This window comes from Catharus ustulatus, chromosome 13 (assembly GCF_009819885.2).
Source record: "Catharus ustulatus isolate bCatUst1 chromosome 13, bCatUst1.pri.v2, whole genome shotgun sequence".
NCBI classification, from domain to species: Eukaryota; Metazoa; Chordata; class Aves; order Passeriformes; family Turdidae; genus Catharus; species Catharus ustulatus.
In genome coordinates this window covers 18,116,844-18,134,724 of record NC_046233.1, presented here as the reverse complement: position 1 = coordinate 18,134,724, position 17,881 = coordinate 18,116,844, and the positions used below count along the sequence as shown (strand labels likewise).

Below are 17,881 nucleotides of genomic sequence, written 5' to 3'. Positions count from 1 at the left end.
CTGAGAAAAGCTGAGATCAATGGCACACAAAAAACAGTGGTGAGTTCAGCTCACACATCACAACACAACCAAAGCAAGGGACACAAAAAATCTCCAGTCCAGCACAGGCACTAAGTGGTAGAGTTCATGAGAATACAAAGCTACATGATAGTCTTACATTGTTAAGCAGCAAATGGGAAGATTGTTTATCAATCACCCTGAGAGAGTCCCCAGGAGCTGGAAAGCCAAGTAACCTGTGTTGGCCAAAATGAACATTACAGATGTGGAGTTCATACTTACAGCACCAAAATAGGGAGCCTGATGGACAACTCCTGTGCCCTCCTCCTCCTTCACATAACCATCCACTAGCACAGTAAAGGCACCTTTTTCTTTGCACTGTAACACAAAAATATGGGTTTATATAGATATACCTTTACACAGCAAAACAGCTGTTCAGAACCTGGCAGAGCCATGAGCCACACAAGGGAGGAAAGAACTGCATCAAGAATTAGTGACACAGTAAAATGTGACATCCCTAACATGACTTAATGACTTCCCACAGCCCAGACACCTGTGTACTTCATTGAAAGAGTGTCAGGTGTGATTAGATCTCACACCTCTCCAGAAGGCCTCCAAGTCAATTACTCTTCAAGCCACTGATCTTCACACAGTTCTGTGCTTAACAGACTGCAAATCAATACACTCCTGAACGTGAGGACACAACCAAGAAAAGTACAGGAGTCTCCCTGCATTTTTGTATGTCCCTTATACCTCTGAATTTAAAAAAAGTTTGCTCTGATAGTCACACATTTTCCTTATTCTCTCCAGAGAATAAGAACATGGTATATACTGAGAGAGAAAAGAGAAAACCCAGAAAAAAATTGCTAAGAAAAGATACGAAATTTTCAGTGTGTTCAGGATACTGATAATGAAAAAAAGAGTTATTTACTACTCCTTAAAACAAAAATAGTAAAAAAAAATTACTGCAGTCACAGATGAACTGAATATGTTACAAAAAATTAGGTTGGGGTTGTTCTGAAAGGAGATATTTTGAGATAATTTCTCCATTCTAAAGAAAAAAATTGTAGATGTCCCATCTGCTCCTTGCAAGTACAGAAGGACTCACAAAATTTATTCATTCCAAACCTCAGATGCACAGTCCAATCTTCCAGATTCAGCTGTGTTTGACTTTCCTCTAGAAATATCAGACCTTGCTCCCTACAGAGATTTTCCCACCTTTGCTGACTCCTTCATATCTTTCAGAACAGAAAGTGTCACAAATGACCAAATCCCTTAAAGGAGTTCACAGCTGCCTGGCCAGCAATGCTGAACCTCTCCTCCTTGAAAAATGTGATCAGTTTTTAATCAGATTTCTTTTTTTTAATAGAAAAATCCTCTATGCACTCTCCTATTGCTACATATTCTCTTATCATCTATAATGCAGTGCTTAAAAGCTGCATCCAGGTAAATCTGAAACATCAGTAGGTTTTTAGCAAAGGCTTTTTAACTCTTCAGTTGGAAACATGCCTTGTCTCTGATTGTTGTCCAAAGTCAGTCACTCCCTTGTGAAGACAAAGTTTCTGCACTTAGGAGGTAGACAACACTCACCAGATGAGAAAATGAGAGAATATTTGGTCACATGTATTTGCTAATATATATTGAAGTTTCTCTGCAATCTGAAATCAAACTTCTATCTATCATCCAGTGTTTACTCTGGGTATATTTAAAACTTAAAGGAAAAAACCAGAGAAAAAAGTCAGCACTGGTTTTCAACCTTTCACTAGGATTTTAAGGTATTTTAATCTAACCTGGAATTTGTTATTAGAACCTAAGATTTTTTATAATATAAACAAGGAATACTCAGAATGGGTTTTATTTTTATCTCTATATCCTGTATCAAACACCAAACTGGTTCATCTTACCTGAATAAAATATTCAAAGAGTGGCTTGTATTTCTTGCCTTTAAGAACAATACCAGGAAACCTGAGGAGAAAGATTTACAAGAACATCGATTAACAGCTTGAAAACTGCTTTCTTTCTTATTTGCTTCTTCGTCTCACTAACAGAACTTGATTTCAGAAGATGAAAAGAATTTCCTTAAGTTTACTTCCCACCTCTCTGGTAACTTGGACTGGGAGAAAAAACAATGTCTTTTCATACACCTCTGCTGGCAGTCAACAACTTGTACCTGATGGACTTCAGTCAATGTAAATTAATAAAGGAGTTAAGCATTAATGACAAGCTCCTTATGGTAAAGCTGGGCAAGAATCTTCTGGATAAAACACAATATTCATAACAAAGCCCTAAAGCTTTGTCCAAGAGAACTAAATAGTGATCCAAAACACCTGAAGTTTCATGTACAGAAGATTGTGACACAAGGTATTGCAGCCTATACAGCTCAGATGCCTCATTCCTTATTCTAAAACTGGGCATCCAAACTCTCCACAGGCATCTCAGGGAATGATCCAACACAGACAGGACTGGCTGAGGAACCAGCTGAGCCAGACAAGAAATGCACAGCAGAGATGGAGCCTGCAGGTCTGGCTCCCTTCAGCCTTCTGACAGCACTGACAAAGGCAGAGATTAGCTTGGGATTTGCAGCACAGAACTCTCCTGAAAGTGCTTAAATCGTCCAATTTCAGGGGGAAAATCCAGCTAAAACATAACTTAATCTGATGGATGGGCTGGCTCTCTGACTGTGTCCCAGCTGTGGTCTCTTCCTATTCTGTCCTTGATCTACAACTTCCAAACACTGGTCAAACCATAAAACACTTGACTCCTTCAAAGTGGGGGACTCTTCAAAGCTGTTTCACTGCACAGGAAGGACCTGGAGCAGCATTTACTGCCAAGTTCAAGAGCATGACTCCTCAGCTCAGCACACACAATATCCTCCAGGAATAGAGGAGATTGCTATTTTAAGCCTCAGCTTTGCAGATGGTTTATATGTTTTTATATTACAAACAGCCTTAGGAATGTTTGAGGCACTTAATCAGGATCAGATGAGAGAACAGCATCCCAGTGCTCAACCAGGCAGATGTGGGAATGCTCAGATACAGAATGTGAAGCACCAGAATTGGCTTTAAAAAAACCAAAAAAGTAGTTATATTCTTATTTAACACAAGTCAGAGAAAGGTAAAGGTTGTGGATCACATTCCTGATTTTCATTTTGGGATCTGAAATACTTTGTTTGTCAAAGTCCTGAACTTCAGGTTGAAAATGTATACAATGGTGCCTTCTTGTGACCTAAGTTAATGTAGTAAGACTTGTTTAAAATCACTTCAGCAATCCTTCAGTCTCAGGAGATCAGGAATATCTGCTTTGGAATCTTTAGAATATAAAAAGAGACAAAAAGAGGAAATAGTGTGAAGAAATGAAATGCTTAATATGCCAAAGGATTGAAATCTAACACAAGGGGAGAGAAACGCTCAGCAATCACATCCTATCTTCCACTGCTAAATAAAACAGGAAGCCACTCAATACCAAAATTGGGGTAATACACCCAGAGCAACTGATGAGTGCAAAGTAGCCAGTTCAGGGGACTTCAGACACTGCACATTTTCAATCAGACCTTTCCCTGACCTCAGCCTGATGCCTGGTATAGATTAAGTTGCATCAATTTCTTCCTCAATTTCTCCTGCTTGAGAATTTAAAAGTGAGCTAAAGGAAGAAAAAAGTTAAAAGCAGAAGTGGTGAAGTTCATTTCTATTAACTTAGATACAGATCTAAATCTTTCACAGATCCATTCAACTACTAGCTACCTTTTAATTGTTTCACATTTCACATTTGAGAAAAATTAATTATTACATAACAGAAAAACTGGAGCATGACCAAAAACAGAAAAGAAACAAGCTTGAAAAGAGACCATAGCACTAATACAAAAGAAAGAAAATGTACTGCTCTGCAAAGAGATTTGCTAGCAGCTTTATAGATAGGCAGAGGTTTAAAAAAATAAAATTCTAAAAATAACCAGAGTTTGGGGGAGTGAGTGGTGGTGGTGTTAGAAATATCACTAATCAGGCACAAATACAACACCTGAAATGTGTATGATTGCCTTAAAGAGCAGGTTCTTCACATTTCTGATGAAGACACCACATCAAAAAAGGCCAAAAGGTTCTGTGCATTCCTGGATATAGAATGATTGCAGTCACACTGAAGTAAAATTTGTAGTATTGCATTAAAAGAAGAATTTGGAAGCAGAAGATAACAGATTGACAGATTTAATATATGGGCTAGCTTGCTTCTTTTTAAAGCCTAAAGCTAATGTATTAAAAAATATTTAAGAAAATAAAATGGTTTTGATAGAAGGCTTAGTTTTGAGACACTGAACAGGTTTCAAAAGACCAAAAAGGAACAGAATATCTATATTTCCCAAGAGAACTGAAACACTGATGGACCTAAAAACCACTGAGACAGCTCTAACAACCTGATTCACTGTGACTGAGAGTTCTGAGTAAGTGAAGTGCTGAAGAATATACAATGTGAGTTTGTCAAGAACAAGCCACACCAAGCCAAATTTTCTGGGGGCAGACTTACCAGCTTAGATAGCAAGCAAGCAGATCAAATTTAGGTCTTAATGTCAGTGAGAGTTTTGACACTTCATCATTCCAACAGGCACAAATACTTGAACTGGTGGAACAGAACCACTTCAAGGGAAAGTTGTTGTTAATTCAGTATCAGAGCAAAGGAAAATTCCCAGTGGTGTCCTGGCAGGACCATCCTGACACTGACACTGTTCAGTGGTTTCACTGATGACTCAGAGGGGAGGAAAAAACTCCAGAGATCAGAAGTTCAGCCAACCCTGAAGAAGGAGAGCACTGAACATCATCTTTAGAAAGTGAACACCAGCTTAAATTGGTACAGACCAAGTGACAGATTAAGAGCATTCTCATAGAGGGGAAAGGAGGGAAATCAATGCAGAAATAAAAAATTATTCAACTGTCACAGTATGAGCCATCAGAATAAGAAACATCTTAAACAAACATTCCAGTTCTGTGTTTCCCTAATTTAATGATTACATGCAACTGCTTAGCTGAAATAACCTCAATTTTTTCAATTTAAAGCTTTCAACTGCTTGATAAAAAGACAAAAATAGAAAAAACTGATGCCAGTGAAGAAGGAGTGTTATTCTCAAAAACATTTTTAGTCTTTATTTTTTTTTATTGTGGTTATGTGAGGTTTTATAGGGTTTTCTGGTTTGTTTGTTGAATAAAGTGAGCAAACACATATCTGTTGTATTTGACCTCTTTAACAGACTGCTGGTTTATACAGAAGGTTTAAGAAAAGCCAAGACAAACATTTTGTCTAAAAGAGCTACAGAATTTAATACCTGCACCCCCTGCCCAGGCTGACTTCTTAAATAATTCCTGTTTTTCAACCTAATCAAGATGAACAAGCACCCTGCAGAAAGCAATGACTGCCAGTAATTACAGAAGTAATATTTATTTGCTAAAAACAATGGGATTGCTTGGCCCATTTCCCTTTAAATCTTCACATAATGTGAAGAAGGCATTTTGACCACACCTCCAGCATTTTCTCAAACTTTCACCTTAATGTAAGCACACAGGAAAGGGATGGACTATGGAACCTTCTTTCCCCACCACAATACAAGGACCTAAGGAAACTTTTTTCTATTTGTAGCTTCACACACAAGACCAATTTGTTCCAGCAAATTTCAATTCCTTTTATAGATTTTTCTAATATAAACACAGATGCAGGGAGATCCATCTTCTTAAAACAATTAACTTCTGATCTAGAGAAACACTGAAAGCTAGCAAATATAATAATTTATGTACTTGCCTGTCAAGTATCTGATATTCACTGTCAGATTTGTACAGTGCCACCAGCCTGGACTCCATCAAAATGTAAATCTTCCCTGTGGCTTTATCTAGAATATAAAATGAAACAGGAGTTTCAAAAATCTCAGTTTAGTCCCCTCATTTGCACCATTATGAAACCTTTCAATATATGCAAGATATTGTAACAATAAAACTGCCCAGAATAATCCTTTACTACTTTCCAGGTACTTCTTCCCCACACAGCCAGTTAAGGAACACTTTTCAAAAGCAGAAACCACAGGATGAAACCCAGGCCACTGAATTTCAGTGTGTTTTGTTGTTGCAGAGGCAGAAATACCTTGTCTATTATTGCTGAGTTCAAATTAAAAAAGCAATTGAGAAGTTTCAGTAAATTGTAATTGAAATAGAGGGAAACAATTGGAAGATGGACAATGACTACATAAAAACAATATTATTAAGTTGTAAGGTAATGACTGCACTTTATGCACTTCCTGAGATTTGCTATTTCAATTACATGCTTGGATTTCTTTATAAAAGTAGTATATACTAACAAAAGGAAGTTAACATCAAAAAAGAGTGAAATGTTATGAAGAAAACTCATTTTCTACCCCAAACCACCCTGATTTCCAAACTTCAATGACAAATTTTATTCAGGTTGCTACCCTGCCAACTCAGGCAGCGAGCCAGAGACATCCAAACCCAACTCAGCACCTCAGGCAAGCAAGGTTATTTCTGAAAATACCCAGTATTTCTTTTTAAAGATGACCAAATTTATGTTAAAACTTTTGAAAACTGAAACATACTTAGTTCTCTTCAAAGAAAGAAAACCCAAACACGTGGAGTTCACTACAAAGGCCTGCAGAAACCAATGTTCACAACAGATTCATGTGGTTATGTTGAAAATGGCAATTCCTACTCACTATTTTATTTTTTAAAAAAGGGGAAGGTGTTTGTAGATGAAGATATAATTAAAGACTACAAACACACACACACACACCTTTTTTTATTCTTCTTTATTTCATCTGTCAGTATTTTTAAGGAATTGTCCTCTCAATTCATGTTAAATAACAAGAGAAAAACAGTTGGAAATCATCAGTCGCATCCAAAGTGGATGTCATCCTCCAAACTACTGCTGCTTCAACCCCAGAAAAGTTCTGTACATTTAACATAAACCAGTCTAAAATACAAAATACAAGTCCATATTCCCAGGCACTGAAGGAAGTTCAACACTTGCCTCTCAGTTTTACATATTGCAGCTCTGGGTTAACACAAAGGGCCAGATTGCTGGGCAAGGTCCAGGGAGTTGTGGTCCAGGCAACAAGAGAAACATCTGGATCTTCCTCCAGTGGGAAGCTCACAGTCACTGAAGGATCCTGAACATCCTAAAAAACAATTTAACATGCCATGTTCATCTGTAATGTAAAAGGTGAAGTGGCAGCATTAAAGTCAGAAGAGAGCACCAGTAACTGAGCTCCTCATTACACCAGTGCACTCTGCCAGTACAATAAGGCCACAGGATTAAAATTTCCCATTAGCAGGGAGATTTGGGGGATTTGCTGCCAAAACACCAAAGAAAGTCAAGTGCAGTTCCTTTAGGTACCTCTTATAACCCCATTTTTGAAGTTTTGAACCAATCTCAAGGGTCAGGAAAACGAGCAGCCTCTCAGATACTGCTAAATAAGTCTTTTCCACATTTTCTTCTTCAGTCAGGGATGAGGAAGAACAGCCATCACATAAAATTAGTCATCTCTAATTAAGAAGTTGCTGTTAACAAGGGGGAGAAAACATTTGGGGTACTTAGAAACAAGAGTATGTCAATATTTAAGAGGAAAAAAAAACCTCAGGGAAGGAGACCTTTGTCAGCTACCCTACAAAGCTTCACCTTCAAACAAGTCCAAAAAATCCCCTGAAAACAAGATTTTCTTTCAGCCAAGTACAACCCTATTCAGTCACTTCTCATTTCACATATGATGAAAAGCTGCTTGTAAAAGCAAGTCTAATCCTGCAAATGTGAAATTTTCACTAGGAAATTCTAGATGCCAGCTCAGAGGGTGCCATGCACACCAGCCCTAAGCCCAGAAATAGGTCCTGTGCCTTGGCACGTCTCGTGCGAGGCGCTCCGCTTTCCATCCAGCATCATGGAACAGTTAATGGCATCATGGGACAGGCAGCTATTTATGTCTGAGCTGAGGGCTGCTCCAGAGGGAATTTTCTGTGAACATCTGGTGCAGTCAACAGTAAAACATAAATATTACATAACCCATGGCCTGTGCTCAATACCAGGCAGAGATGGAGCTCTCGGTTCTGTCTGTACCGAGTGCGAGGCAGCACTGCAGGCTCCTCACTTTGCTTTCTGAAGCACTGAGCTCACCAAGTAGATAAAAACAACTGGCAAAGCAGAAAAATCATCCAGGCTGACAGGTAATGGCACTGTGTAGTGTTTTAGTTGTTAAAATTTCACCTGCAGACACTGCTTTTTCAGTTTAATGCAATAGCAGCTGCTGGCATTGTTAACTCAGGTGTGCACTGGACACCCAACTCTGGTTCTGAATCTGCTTCTTGTGTCCTATTGCTCCTGATCTGTGTCCCACTTCTCAGAGAATCAATAAACAGCAGCCAAAGGCTGCTTTCCACTGTGAGGAAGACATCCAGAAATGACTGTGTCCACCAGGAATAAATCCTGTCAGCTCACAGACCCACAACTTCCAAACACCATTTCTAGCAGATGAGAGAGATCATTTTTGCATGGAGTGGTAGAGCAGCATCCCACCCACCCACACCTCTGGTTCTAGAGTAAGAAACAGCATCTAAATATTTCATTAAGACTCAAGAAAAGAGCTTTGGCTTTATGGAAAAAGAAAACATAGATATAGATACACATACACATAAACCCTCCAAAATAATCTTTGTTCCAAAGAAAGCTCATTTATCTGAGTCTGTGTGAAATGTCAGTCAATAAGGACAAGAAAAGCAATTATTTTAGCTGTCAGTCAGTCACAAATATCAAGATCTCTTTGCAAATCTCTCTTTCATAAATCACAAACTGTTTTTTCTTCAGTGTAAATACCCCTCAGCAATACTGAAAGCTCTGGTATCTCTCTGCTATCTGTGGGCTGCATTGTACTCCAAGTCTATTTAAACATTTGTTTTTAAAACACTATTTTTGGCCAGAAAACTGGTCTTTTTTAGGCAAGATGTAGAGACCAGATGTACAATCTGTGCTAGCTCTCTGTTCTCACAATGCAAGTGAAAGATTTACAATAAAAGGATATGGAGGCCTGGGTCAGGATTGGAAAGGATACAAAACCTCTATCTACAAACTAACGTGGAATTTGGAAAATTGGGACACAAGTTCTGCTTTCACATACATGAACATGAGTTTGTTGCAAGTGAGAAGCTGCTCTTGCTTTATCTTGTCACTTACTTTCAAAGGAACATTTTATAAACCACAGTAAACCCTGCATTACATGAAATATTTTCTGGGGTTTTCCAATCTAAATTAATGATTCTTAAAAGAACCATTATCCTACAGCTTCAGATTCCTTGTGAATCTCCTCACAGAAGATTCAAACCCTGCAATAAAACCTTGGGAGTCCAGAGAGGGAGGAATTTACCATAATAAAACTAAGTGTGGATCAAGTGATCCAAACAAATACAGCAAAATATCATCAAAATTTACCCATTTACCTAGATTTTTACAACCAATTTTGAGTGTAATGACATGTTTAGGTACCACCAAGCAAAAAGTACTAAAGTTTTCCAAATCCAAACAGAATAAAGTAGAGAAATCTGATTGCAACTTACCTTGTAGTTCTGATGGGACTCAAAGTTGGACAGGGGGGTGTTGCATGCAGTTGAAAAAGGCATGACCTTAACCCCTCTATACACCAGTCCTTTGTCATAGAGCTGCTTGAAAACCCACCTGGAAGCACATAAGGAACAAGGAATAACTTGGTGTTTCATATTGAGTAAATAAACTACAAAATGGGGTTTCTGCTCTAGCTGGAGTTTCTTTCTGAATGAAACTTTTTTTCAAAAAAATCCACCATAAACTAAAGGCAATATTTGCAAGTCAAAAGGCAAAGGGAATTGATTGCAATTGCATTTCTAGCAGATTGTTAGCTTTAGCTGGTTATGGCAGCTTGGTATTCCATGCACTGGCTGCACAGCACAGAGATTAATCAGCAATATGGATTTGTATTCCATCAAAGTACCTTCCCAGATTTCCTGAATACAAAGATCACCTGGAATCTGAACAATTTACAAGGCTGAAATGAGTCATAACTTAGAGAAGGGCTGTAGTGACATGGCTGCTCACTTCTCACATGATCCTAAATTTCTGCTGCAGCAACCAAGTGCTAGAGCAGAGACACAGATACAGGTCAGAGCCACCTGCAACCCACCCCAAGCAAATCCTGATAATCCAAGAGCATTTTCCACAGAAGTGCACAGTTAACCATGAAGAATCATGAACTCATTTTTACAGTGCTGCAATTGAATGTTCTCCTTTGAACTCCGTCTCACACCAAGGGCTAACTCTGCTTAGGAAACCATCAACACAGCCTGCAGCATAGCTGAATTCTTATGTTTTCTTGAAATAATCAAGACAGCACTTAACACTACAAGTGACAAATTGAATCAATGCTCAAAATGAATGGAAGAGAAACATTTCACACAACAACTCAAGGTGTCCGTGTGATGGACAAACCCTGAACACTGCAGGGTTTCCTCAAGGACCATCAGCATTTATCAGCTTCTCATGTCTCGCTGACTTGCACACTCAGTGGCACAGCCTGCAGGCTGCAAGGCAGGAGAGGGCAAGCCTTAAATAATCCTGCCAACTTCAACTCACAAATCAGAGCTGCTGCAGAGCCTCGTCATTTGGAATTTCACACAAAAACTGTTAAACTCTGCTGACTTGAAAAGCTCCTTTATTCAAACTATGTTTTCAAACCATCCTGATCCCTTTTCTGGGTCCCTTTGCAGATAAATAGCTCATTGCTAAGCAACCAACCCAATCCTGGCAAGCAGCACTTTTTTCTGCAGGCTGTCATTTTGTGCTTGAGAATCTGGACCTGTATTTCAGTCAGTGTCGTGTCTTCTATGCTTGAAATAATCATCTTCAACAAAAAAAAAAAGTAGACTACTGCACTGATTTTATCTGTGGTCCAAAATGAGAATATCAAAAGACATGCTCTGGTTTGCTGACATGAAGTCCCGTGGTGCCTTAAACAGAATAATTATTATATTGCAGATTAGGCAGCTGAAGAAAATACAGAATGTCACGCAGAAAAGATGTGCAGTCCACTCAAATTCATCCATGGGTCTCCAGTAAAACTCCAAAACTCTCCTATGAGCAGTCACTAACATCAGAAAAATTATATAATACAAAGTCTGAGATGGAAAAAACCTCTGAGACCCTCAGCAGCATCAAGTTGTGCCACAGAGGAGCCAAACCCAGGGGTCCCTCAGAGCTGTGCACTCCTACAGAGGTGCCTTACCTTACACAACTCCAAAGAAGCCTTGTCCAACCAAGAAATGGCACCCACAGGCAGGATGTGGCTGCCTGACCCCCAACCCAAATCTGAAACACAGCAGTGAGTGACTACAGTGGAGATTTTAAGTTTATCAACTCAGACTTGTATAAATCTAGATCAGTCTTCTATAAAAATGATCCCTGAATATAGTTTTTATCAGCTTTCAGCATATAACTTTGAGCTGGCTAACTGCACAAGTTTTTGTGGGAGTTAAAATAACTTTAAATGTGTGCTTACCCCTCAGAGCATAATGAATGCAGCCTGTGACAAGTGACAGCATTCCTACTGAAGGTGTTCTATTTGCCTTTCAAAAGCAGTAACTAAAACACCTATAGAAAAAGGCTCCACTTTACTTTCTATAGAGCACTGCCAACTAACAGCACACAAAAACTAGTCAGAGAAACACTGAATATTTAATTCAGCTGTAAATATAACTGTAAACTCAGGGAGCTGCTCAGCAAAGGTGAGCACTATGTGGAGCTGCCAAGCTCCCAATCCAGGCCAGCATCTCCCTCCTGTGGCAATCCCATCCCATTGCACACCCCTGGCTCCAGCTGTGCACTCAGAGCAGGGATGGGATCAGACCACATCTGTCCTCTGAGAGCCTCACAGGCCACAACCAGCACTCATTTGGAGTTTGTCACAGCCTGGCCCCTCACACAGCAGAATAAACAGAATTATCACTGAGTCAGCACTGCTGTTGGATGCCATAGCCCTCACTACCACTACACAAGCTCTTTTGTTACCTTAAAAAACACCTACAGTGGTTTCCTTAACAAAAAAGCTGCTGGGAGCTGCTGGTGTGTGACCAGAGTTGCAGAGATGATTCCCAAAGAGTTGTCTGCAGCAGTGCCCACCTGAAACACAGCACCTGCCAGAGATGGTTCTAATAGTAAGAGTCACTTACAGGTGGAGATCACGTTTTGATTAAAAAGTCATCCCAGTATTTTAGACAATAACCTCACAAAACATGGTTTAACCCTTATGTTTGAAAAAATGTTGACACTTTGCAAGAAAGAGGCCCAAAATTGAAAATGCAGTGCTTTCTGAAAAAAAAAAAAATCTAGGGAAACCACAGAGCTCCTTTCTAGTGACAAACAAAACATGTACTCACAGAAGTGAGAAATCAAATCTTGTACCTCTAAATCTGCTACATATCTCTTCAAACAGAAATTAATTTAATTGCATCCTCTTGGCTGTGACAGCAGTACTCAGACCTTTACTGAAGAAAAATGCAGCTTGGGAAAAAGTAAAATTCAAGATGCATATTTCAGCTTCTTGTAGGGAGAGAATCTGGTCCCTAAAGGTGCGAGGAATGTTTAACTTCCAAAGTGATAAGAGTTGGTTGTTCCTGAAGTGCCATGAGGTTCGAGCCCAGTCAATAACAAAGCCTTGCCCTCTCCAGAACTCCCAAAAAACCAGAACCTTCCTGCAACATTTGCTCATCCAAGTCACACACACAGCACACAACCACCACATGGATATAGTCAAACTCCTGCAAAGGGAGCTTTTGCTTCCAAAAGATACTGAATCAGTCAGTGCAGCACTCCAAACACCCCTGGCATCCCACACAGAATCCAACATCTCTCACTATGCAAAAGTAAGCTGCACTTCTCAAACACGTACATCCAGTTCACATCAAAGAGAAGGATTTGATCTCTGAGCTTCCCAAGTTATAAATGCCACTCATGGAGCTCTGTTTGCAATGATCACTATCTAAGGGTTTTCTAAGGGTTTCAGGATTCCAACCTTTTCAGAGAACTAAGTCGTAACTAACACGGAGATTTCTTTTCAAACACATATAAAGTGCTTTCACCCCTTTTCCCCTCTTTAAAGAAAAAACAGCAGGAACTGTAAACTTCTGTGGGCATTAGGACACAGGATCTAGGTCTATGACTTCAACATATCCATGGTACTGTAGGTAAGTGGACAAAATTATTGCTGTGACCTCACATCAATTCATATCAAAAGGACAATTTTATAGCCTCAATTTTGTAGACCTACCAAACAAATCCAGGTACAAACACCATGCTATATAAGAAGTCCTGTCATTTAAAAGTTCAGCAAACACTGCATCCTAACAGCACCACGGGAAGCAGAGCTTCTGAGGAAAAGGTTTTCCTACAACTCATGGACAACACTTGAAAAACAAGAGGAAATCAAAATTAAAGCAAGAATCAAAAACAGATGCTCAGGGACAAAAAAAGTACTCAAAAAACATTGGATGTGAATCAAAAAAGCATAAACTTAAGTGGAACATGAATTCCAACAACAAACACAACCTATCTTTAGAATAGCATCTTGGAAAGACAGCTCCTTAAGCAAGACAGGAAAAGTATTTCTTTGTTCCAGGACCTAGGAATTGTTGAGCACAGAAGTTGTCAAATTCCATGTTCAACTACCACTGAAAGCTTTAAAATCCTGGCATACAGAGATCATCCTGTTCCAGGTCTACCCTCCAAGCTGTAATCTTCAGAACAGTGTTTTTGTTGAGAGATTCTGGATCAAGCAGAAATGCAAAATACCTGTATATCAGAAAATGTGAGTATCTAAAACTAATGTTAGACTTATTCCAAAGATCATCCACAGGTGTGCAGTGTATTCCTCCTCCAAAATACAGGTAAGGAGATACAACAAGGACTGGAATGGTGAGAAGGTAACAAGGGGACTAGATAACTTAATGCATAAAAGAAATACAAGAACGAGGGAAAAAATACAGGTAGCTCATAGAAAAATGGACAAACCACATTTCTTATCACCAGTATCTCTCTAGAGCATCATTAGTCATGGAATACACAGAATGCAACAGTGACTCCTATTAGGAGAATTTCTGTTCAAAGACCTGCTGTTCTGAGATCATTGTGGTTTAGTGCTGAGCAATGGGCCTGCCTCAGGGCAGACTGGGTGTGAGCCCAGCTCTCCCTGGCACCTCCTCCCAGAGCTCTGTCACCAAGGAGAGCTCAGGACCGTCTGGAACAGGCTCAGCCCGCAGTTGCTCATTTGGGCACTAGATGGTGACAGGAATCTGCTCGAGCAACCCTTCAGAGGAGCAGGAGGAGAGGCCAAGCCATGGCATCACCGGGGGAACAGCAGAGCCATCTCCTCCATCCCACTCTGCTTCCCCAGAGCCCGGGAATAAACTGCCCTCACAATAAACTCACACCCAGCCCACACCTACGCAACAAGCCAGCAGTGAAGACAATCATTTAGAGTTATTCCAACTCCCAAAGGTTTCTTTCAGACCATCTCACTAAGAAGTTTAAGTTCCCATCAAACTCCTCTCCATTTCACTGCATGTGTCTCGTGACTGTACAAAAAAAGGCAAGAACCTAATTTCATGTTTGTGCCATGCCAGCTCAAGAACATCACTCATTGCACTGTTTCAGTGAAGGGCACTTTTTAATTGAGATCCAAGTTGTCTGCAGGACAAATTGTACAGAATTAGAACTTTAAAATTCTATTTAAGTTATTTAGTATGTGCAGAGTTGACTGGATGTTAACATGGAAAACCAGTGCAGTATCACCTCTTACTGATACCAACTTTCAAACCTCCCCTGAAAATTTCTGCCAGGATACTACAATTCTACCAATGAAGGTTTTGTTGAAAGTCAAAATTTAGCAGGCTGAAAATTCAGTTTAGTCAGTCATCATATGACATAGCACCAAAATGCCAACAAAGTAGTCATTTCCACCAATACAATTACAAAGATGAAAAATAAATGTGCTCTAGCATTCTGAGCTTATTGTTTTGTAGAGATACTGGTACAACAGATGTATTTGGTGTCTGAGTCCTAAATATTTCAAATCTAAATAATTTGTATCAAATCAACCACCACTGAAAACAACATTTATCACAAGTATTAGATTATCTCACTGAACTCAACAGAAACAAAGAATAAAACACCATATGTCACAAAGAAATTCCAGCTGAGGCCACTCCAGAGCTGCAGGAAGAGCTACAGACCAGGGAAAAAATAACCAAAACAGACTGGTTTAGCTGATTATATGACTAAAGACAAACTCCTTACCATATTTTAACCACAAAACCTACAGCTGCCATGCCCACTACCATTTTCACAGCCAGGTTTTTTTTCCTGGGCCTAAAATTAGCACTGTACTCCCACAAAGAGAACAAGGTAAAACCACTGGACAGGCCAATATGGTCTTCAGGGCAGTCAGTGCAGAAATTAAGCTGCAGTTTCTCTTTTGTACATAGCTGGACACTAAATTTTACAACTTTTTAAAAGAATTTCAAAAGGATCTCAGAAAAAATGCAATCAATTGTGAGAGAAGCATGCTAAAACCTACAGCTCGAATGAACATTGTGGGTCTGATGATTGTCTGGGTAGCCATCCAATTAATTTCTTAGGAAATTTTGCATTACCCTGCCAAAAGCACCAATCTAACTGCAGTAAGGGTTCTCTTTAAGCAGTATGTCCTTCAGCCCTGAGACAGTTCTAGACTTTAAAAAAAAAATAAAAAATAAAACCCCAACTTTTAAAAACAGAAAATGTTTCATTACATGATTTAACAGAAACTTAACAGTATCAGGAAGCAAAAAAAGTACAAAATTAAGAGCTGTCTGTCTACATACTTCCTGAAATCTGAGTTTTCAGATCCAACATAGAGTTTGTATTAAAGCAAGCATTAGAGGAGGTGATCTCTGTTACACAGGTGAAAGACCAGGAACTGCCTTTTGCAGAGGTGGTGGGAGAAACAAACCACCAAAAAAACACCTGGTCTGGTGAGAGAAGACCCTGCAGCTAGTTCAAGGCAGGTTTGGTTTATAAGCTGCCAGTTAACCAGGATTTGAGGTGCCACTAAGCATTTTTGTAATTTACAAAATGAAGATTTCTTATCAGTTTTGGCTTTATAATTATGCAGGGTTTCTTCAGCTGAGCGAGTTAAACATCTGCTGCCTTCCCACCATCTTCCCAATGCTCACTGAAATCTCCCTGGCACTTCAGCCCTCTGCAGTGGCTTCAGGGGCATCTACAAGGTCTGTCAATCCATTGCCATAACTTTATGAAACTAACTATAAAATTAAAGCTAATTATAAGCTAATATTACCAAATATTCAATAATACTTAGTTATGCACATAATTTGCTTTTCAATGGCTTTTTGTCAGCATATATTTCTGCTAAACCTCTCCCTGCAAAACTCACCTTGTCATTCTGTCACCCAAAGGACTCACAGCTGCCATTTCTTCACTGTGTTAAACCAATCTGATTATCCATAACCTGTAAGGTTGTCTTGTATGTTGAAATCCCAACAGGCACCCTGAATACATTGCCAAAACACCCAAACTTTATTAAGCTCTGCACCAGGAGTCCAAGACAGTTGTCAAACTGTGCTGCCAAGAAAAAGATAACAGCACATTCACAGCCTCTAAATTCAGGCTTGAAGAAGAGGTTTGGAGCTAAACTGAGCTTGGACAATTTGCCCATTTACAGCTGACAGTGTGAAGAACATCAAGAGTGAAGAGATAGGAATGTAATTTCCTAAACCAACCAAGGAAGATATTAATAGATCTTCAGAACTGCTTTTAAGTTGACATGGATCAGTAGGATTTCAGGGCTCCCTAAAGGCACTGTTGGTGTACTTTATTTTGCAAAGCCCTGCTATCCTGGAGAAGGAAAAATGGGACAATTAATTCCACCACTTGGACATCAAGAGATTTTACATCAATTTAATTACTCTGCCTGATGCATTTTCAGAACAGTTCTAGTGATACATGGACCAACACACATTTCCAATGAGTGAAGCCTTTGTCACATTTCAAATCCATAAAGCAGTGCATGTTCACTTACCACACAGACTCCATGAACTCAGGGTAAAGAGTTTTATAGTCATTTTCAAAGTCAATCCAGCGTCCTAATCTGGTAACACTGAACTGTTAAGACACAAAAACAGAGATTGAAGGGCATCTTAAGAATGTATCATCATAATACATTACCAATTTTTATTCTGTAAAATAAAAATCAGCTAGGTTTTTAAGTGTAATCTTTGTCCCATATCAATGAAATGTATATATAAAATATTTTAGCATTATAATAGTTCCAAACAGTGTATTCAAGCAAAAATAAGAAAGGAATGAAACAATGAGCATGGTTATTTACAACCAAGGTCACACAACAGGCAAATGTGTTCAACACAGCAAAAATGTTTGATCACTTGGATCATTCATCAAATAGAAATGGTGGATCACTCAAGGTTCAGCCAAGGTTCAAATGCCTGAAAATTGCTTTTCATTAGAGTGGTCTCACTTCTATTTTTAAGACTACTTGTTGCAGAGACAGTGAAAACACAGAAGACATAGTCTATCAGCTTTCAGTGACATGAAAACATGATGTAATTTGAAGACATAGAAATGCTGAAAGAAATTGCTATGTGACAAGTTATCAAACTATTCCAGGGCCAACTGCCTTCTCTGACTTCCCAGAGCCATGAGAGGGCTGCCAAAGCCACAGGAGTGACAGGTGCCAGCCCCTGTCCCAGGACAGATCATGGTCACATGCAGACACTAATGAGGAATGAGCCAGCTGTGGGATTCACTGGGCCAAGTGGGA

At 39.4% G+C, this 17,881-nt stretch overlaps 1 protein-coding gene across 1 annotated transcript in view; it reads right to left on the bottom strand.

Annotated features, from left to right (window-relative positions):
- Nucleotides 1-17,881, bottom strand: part of IARS1 (isoleucyl-tRNA synthetase 1) — a 97,712-nt gene that overhangs the window by 72,375 nt on the left and 7,456 nt on the right. The window contains exons 6-11 of the mRNA XM_033071518.1: nt 17,123-17,205; nt 9,579-9,696; nt 7,009-7,156; nt 5,776-5,863; nt 1,902-1,962; nt 280-375 (exon numbers count right to left, since the gene is read on the bottom strand). Of these exons, the coding sequence (XP_032927409.1) occupies nt 280-375; nt 1,902-1,962; nt 5,776-5,863; nt 7,009-7,156; nt 9,579-9,696; nt 17,123-17,205 (594 nt within the window). The remainder of the gene's footprint in view (nt 1-279; nt 376-1,901; nt 1,963-5,775; nt 5,864-7,008; nt 7,157-9,578; nt 9,697-17,122; nt 17,206-17,881) is intronic.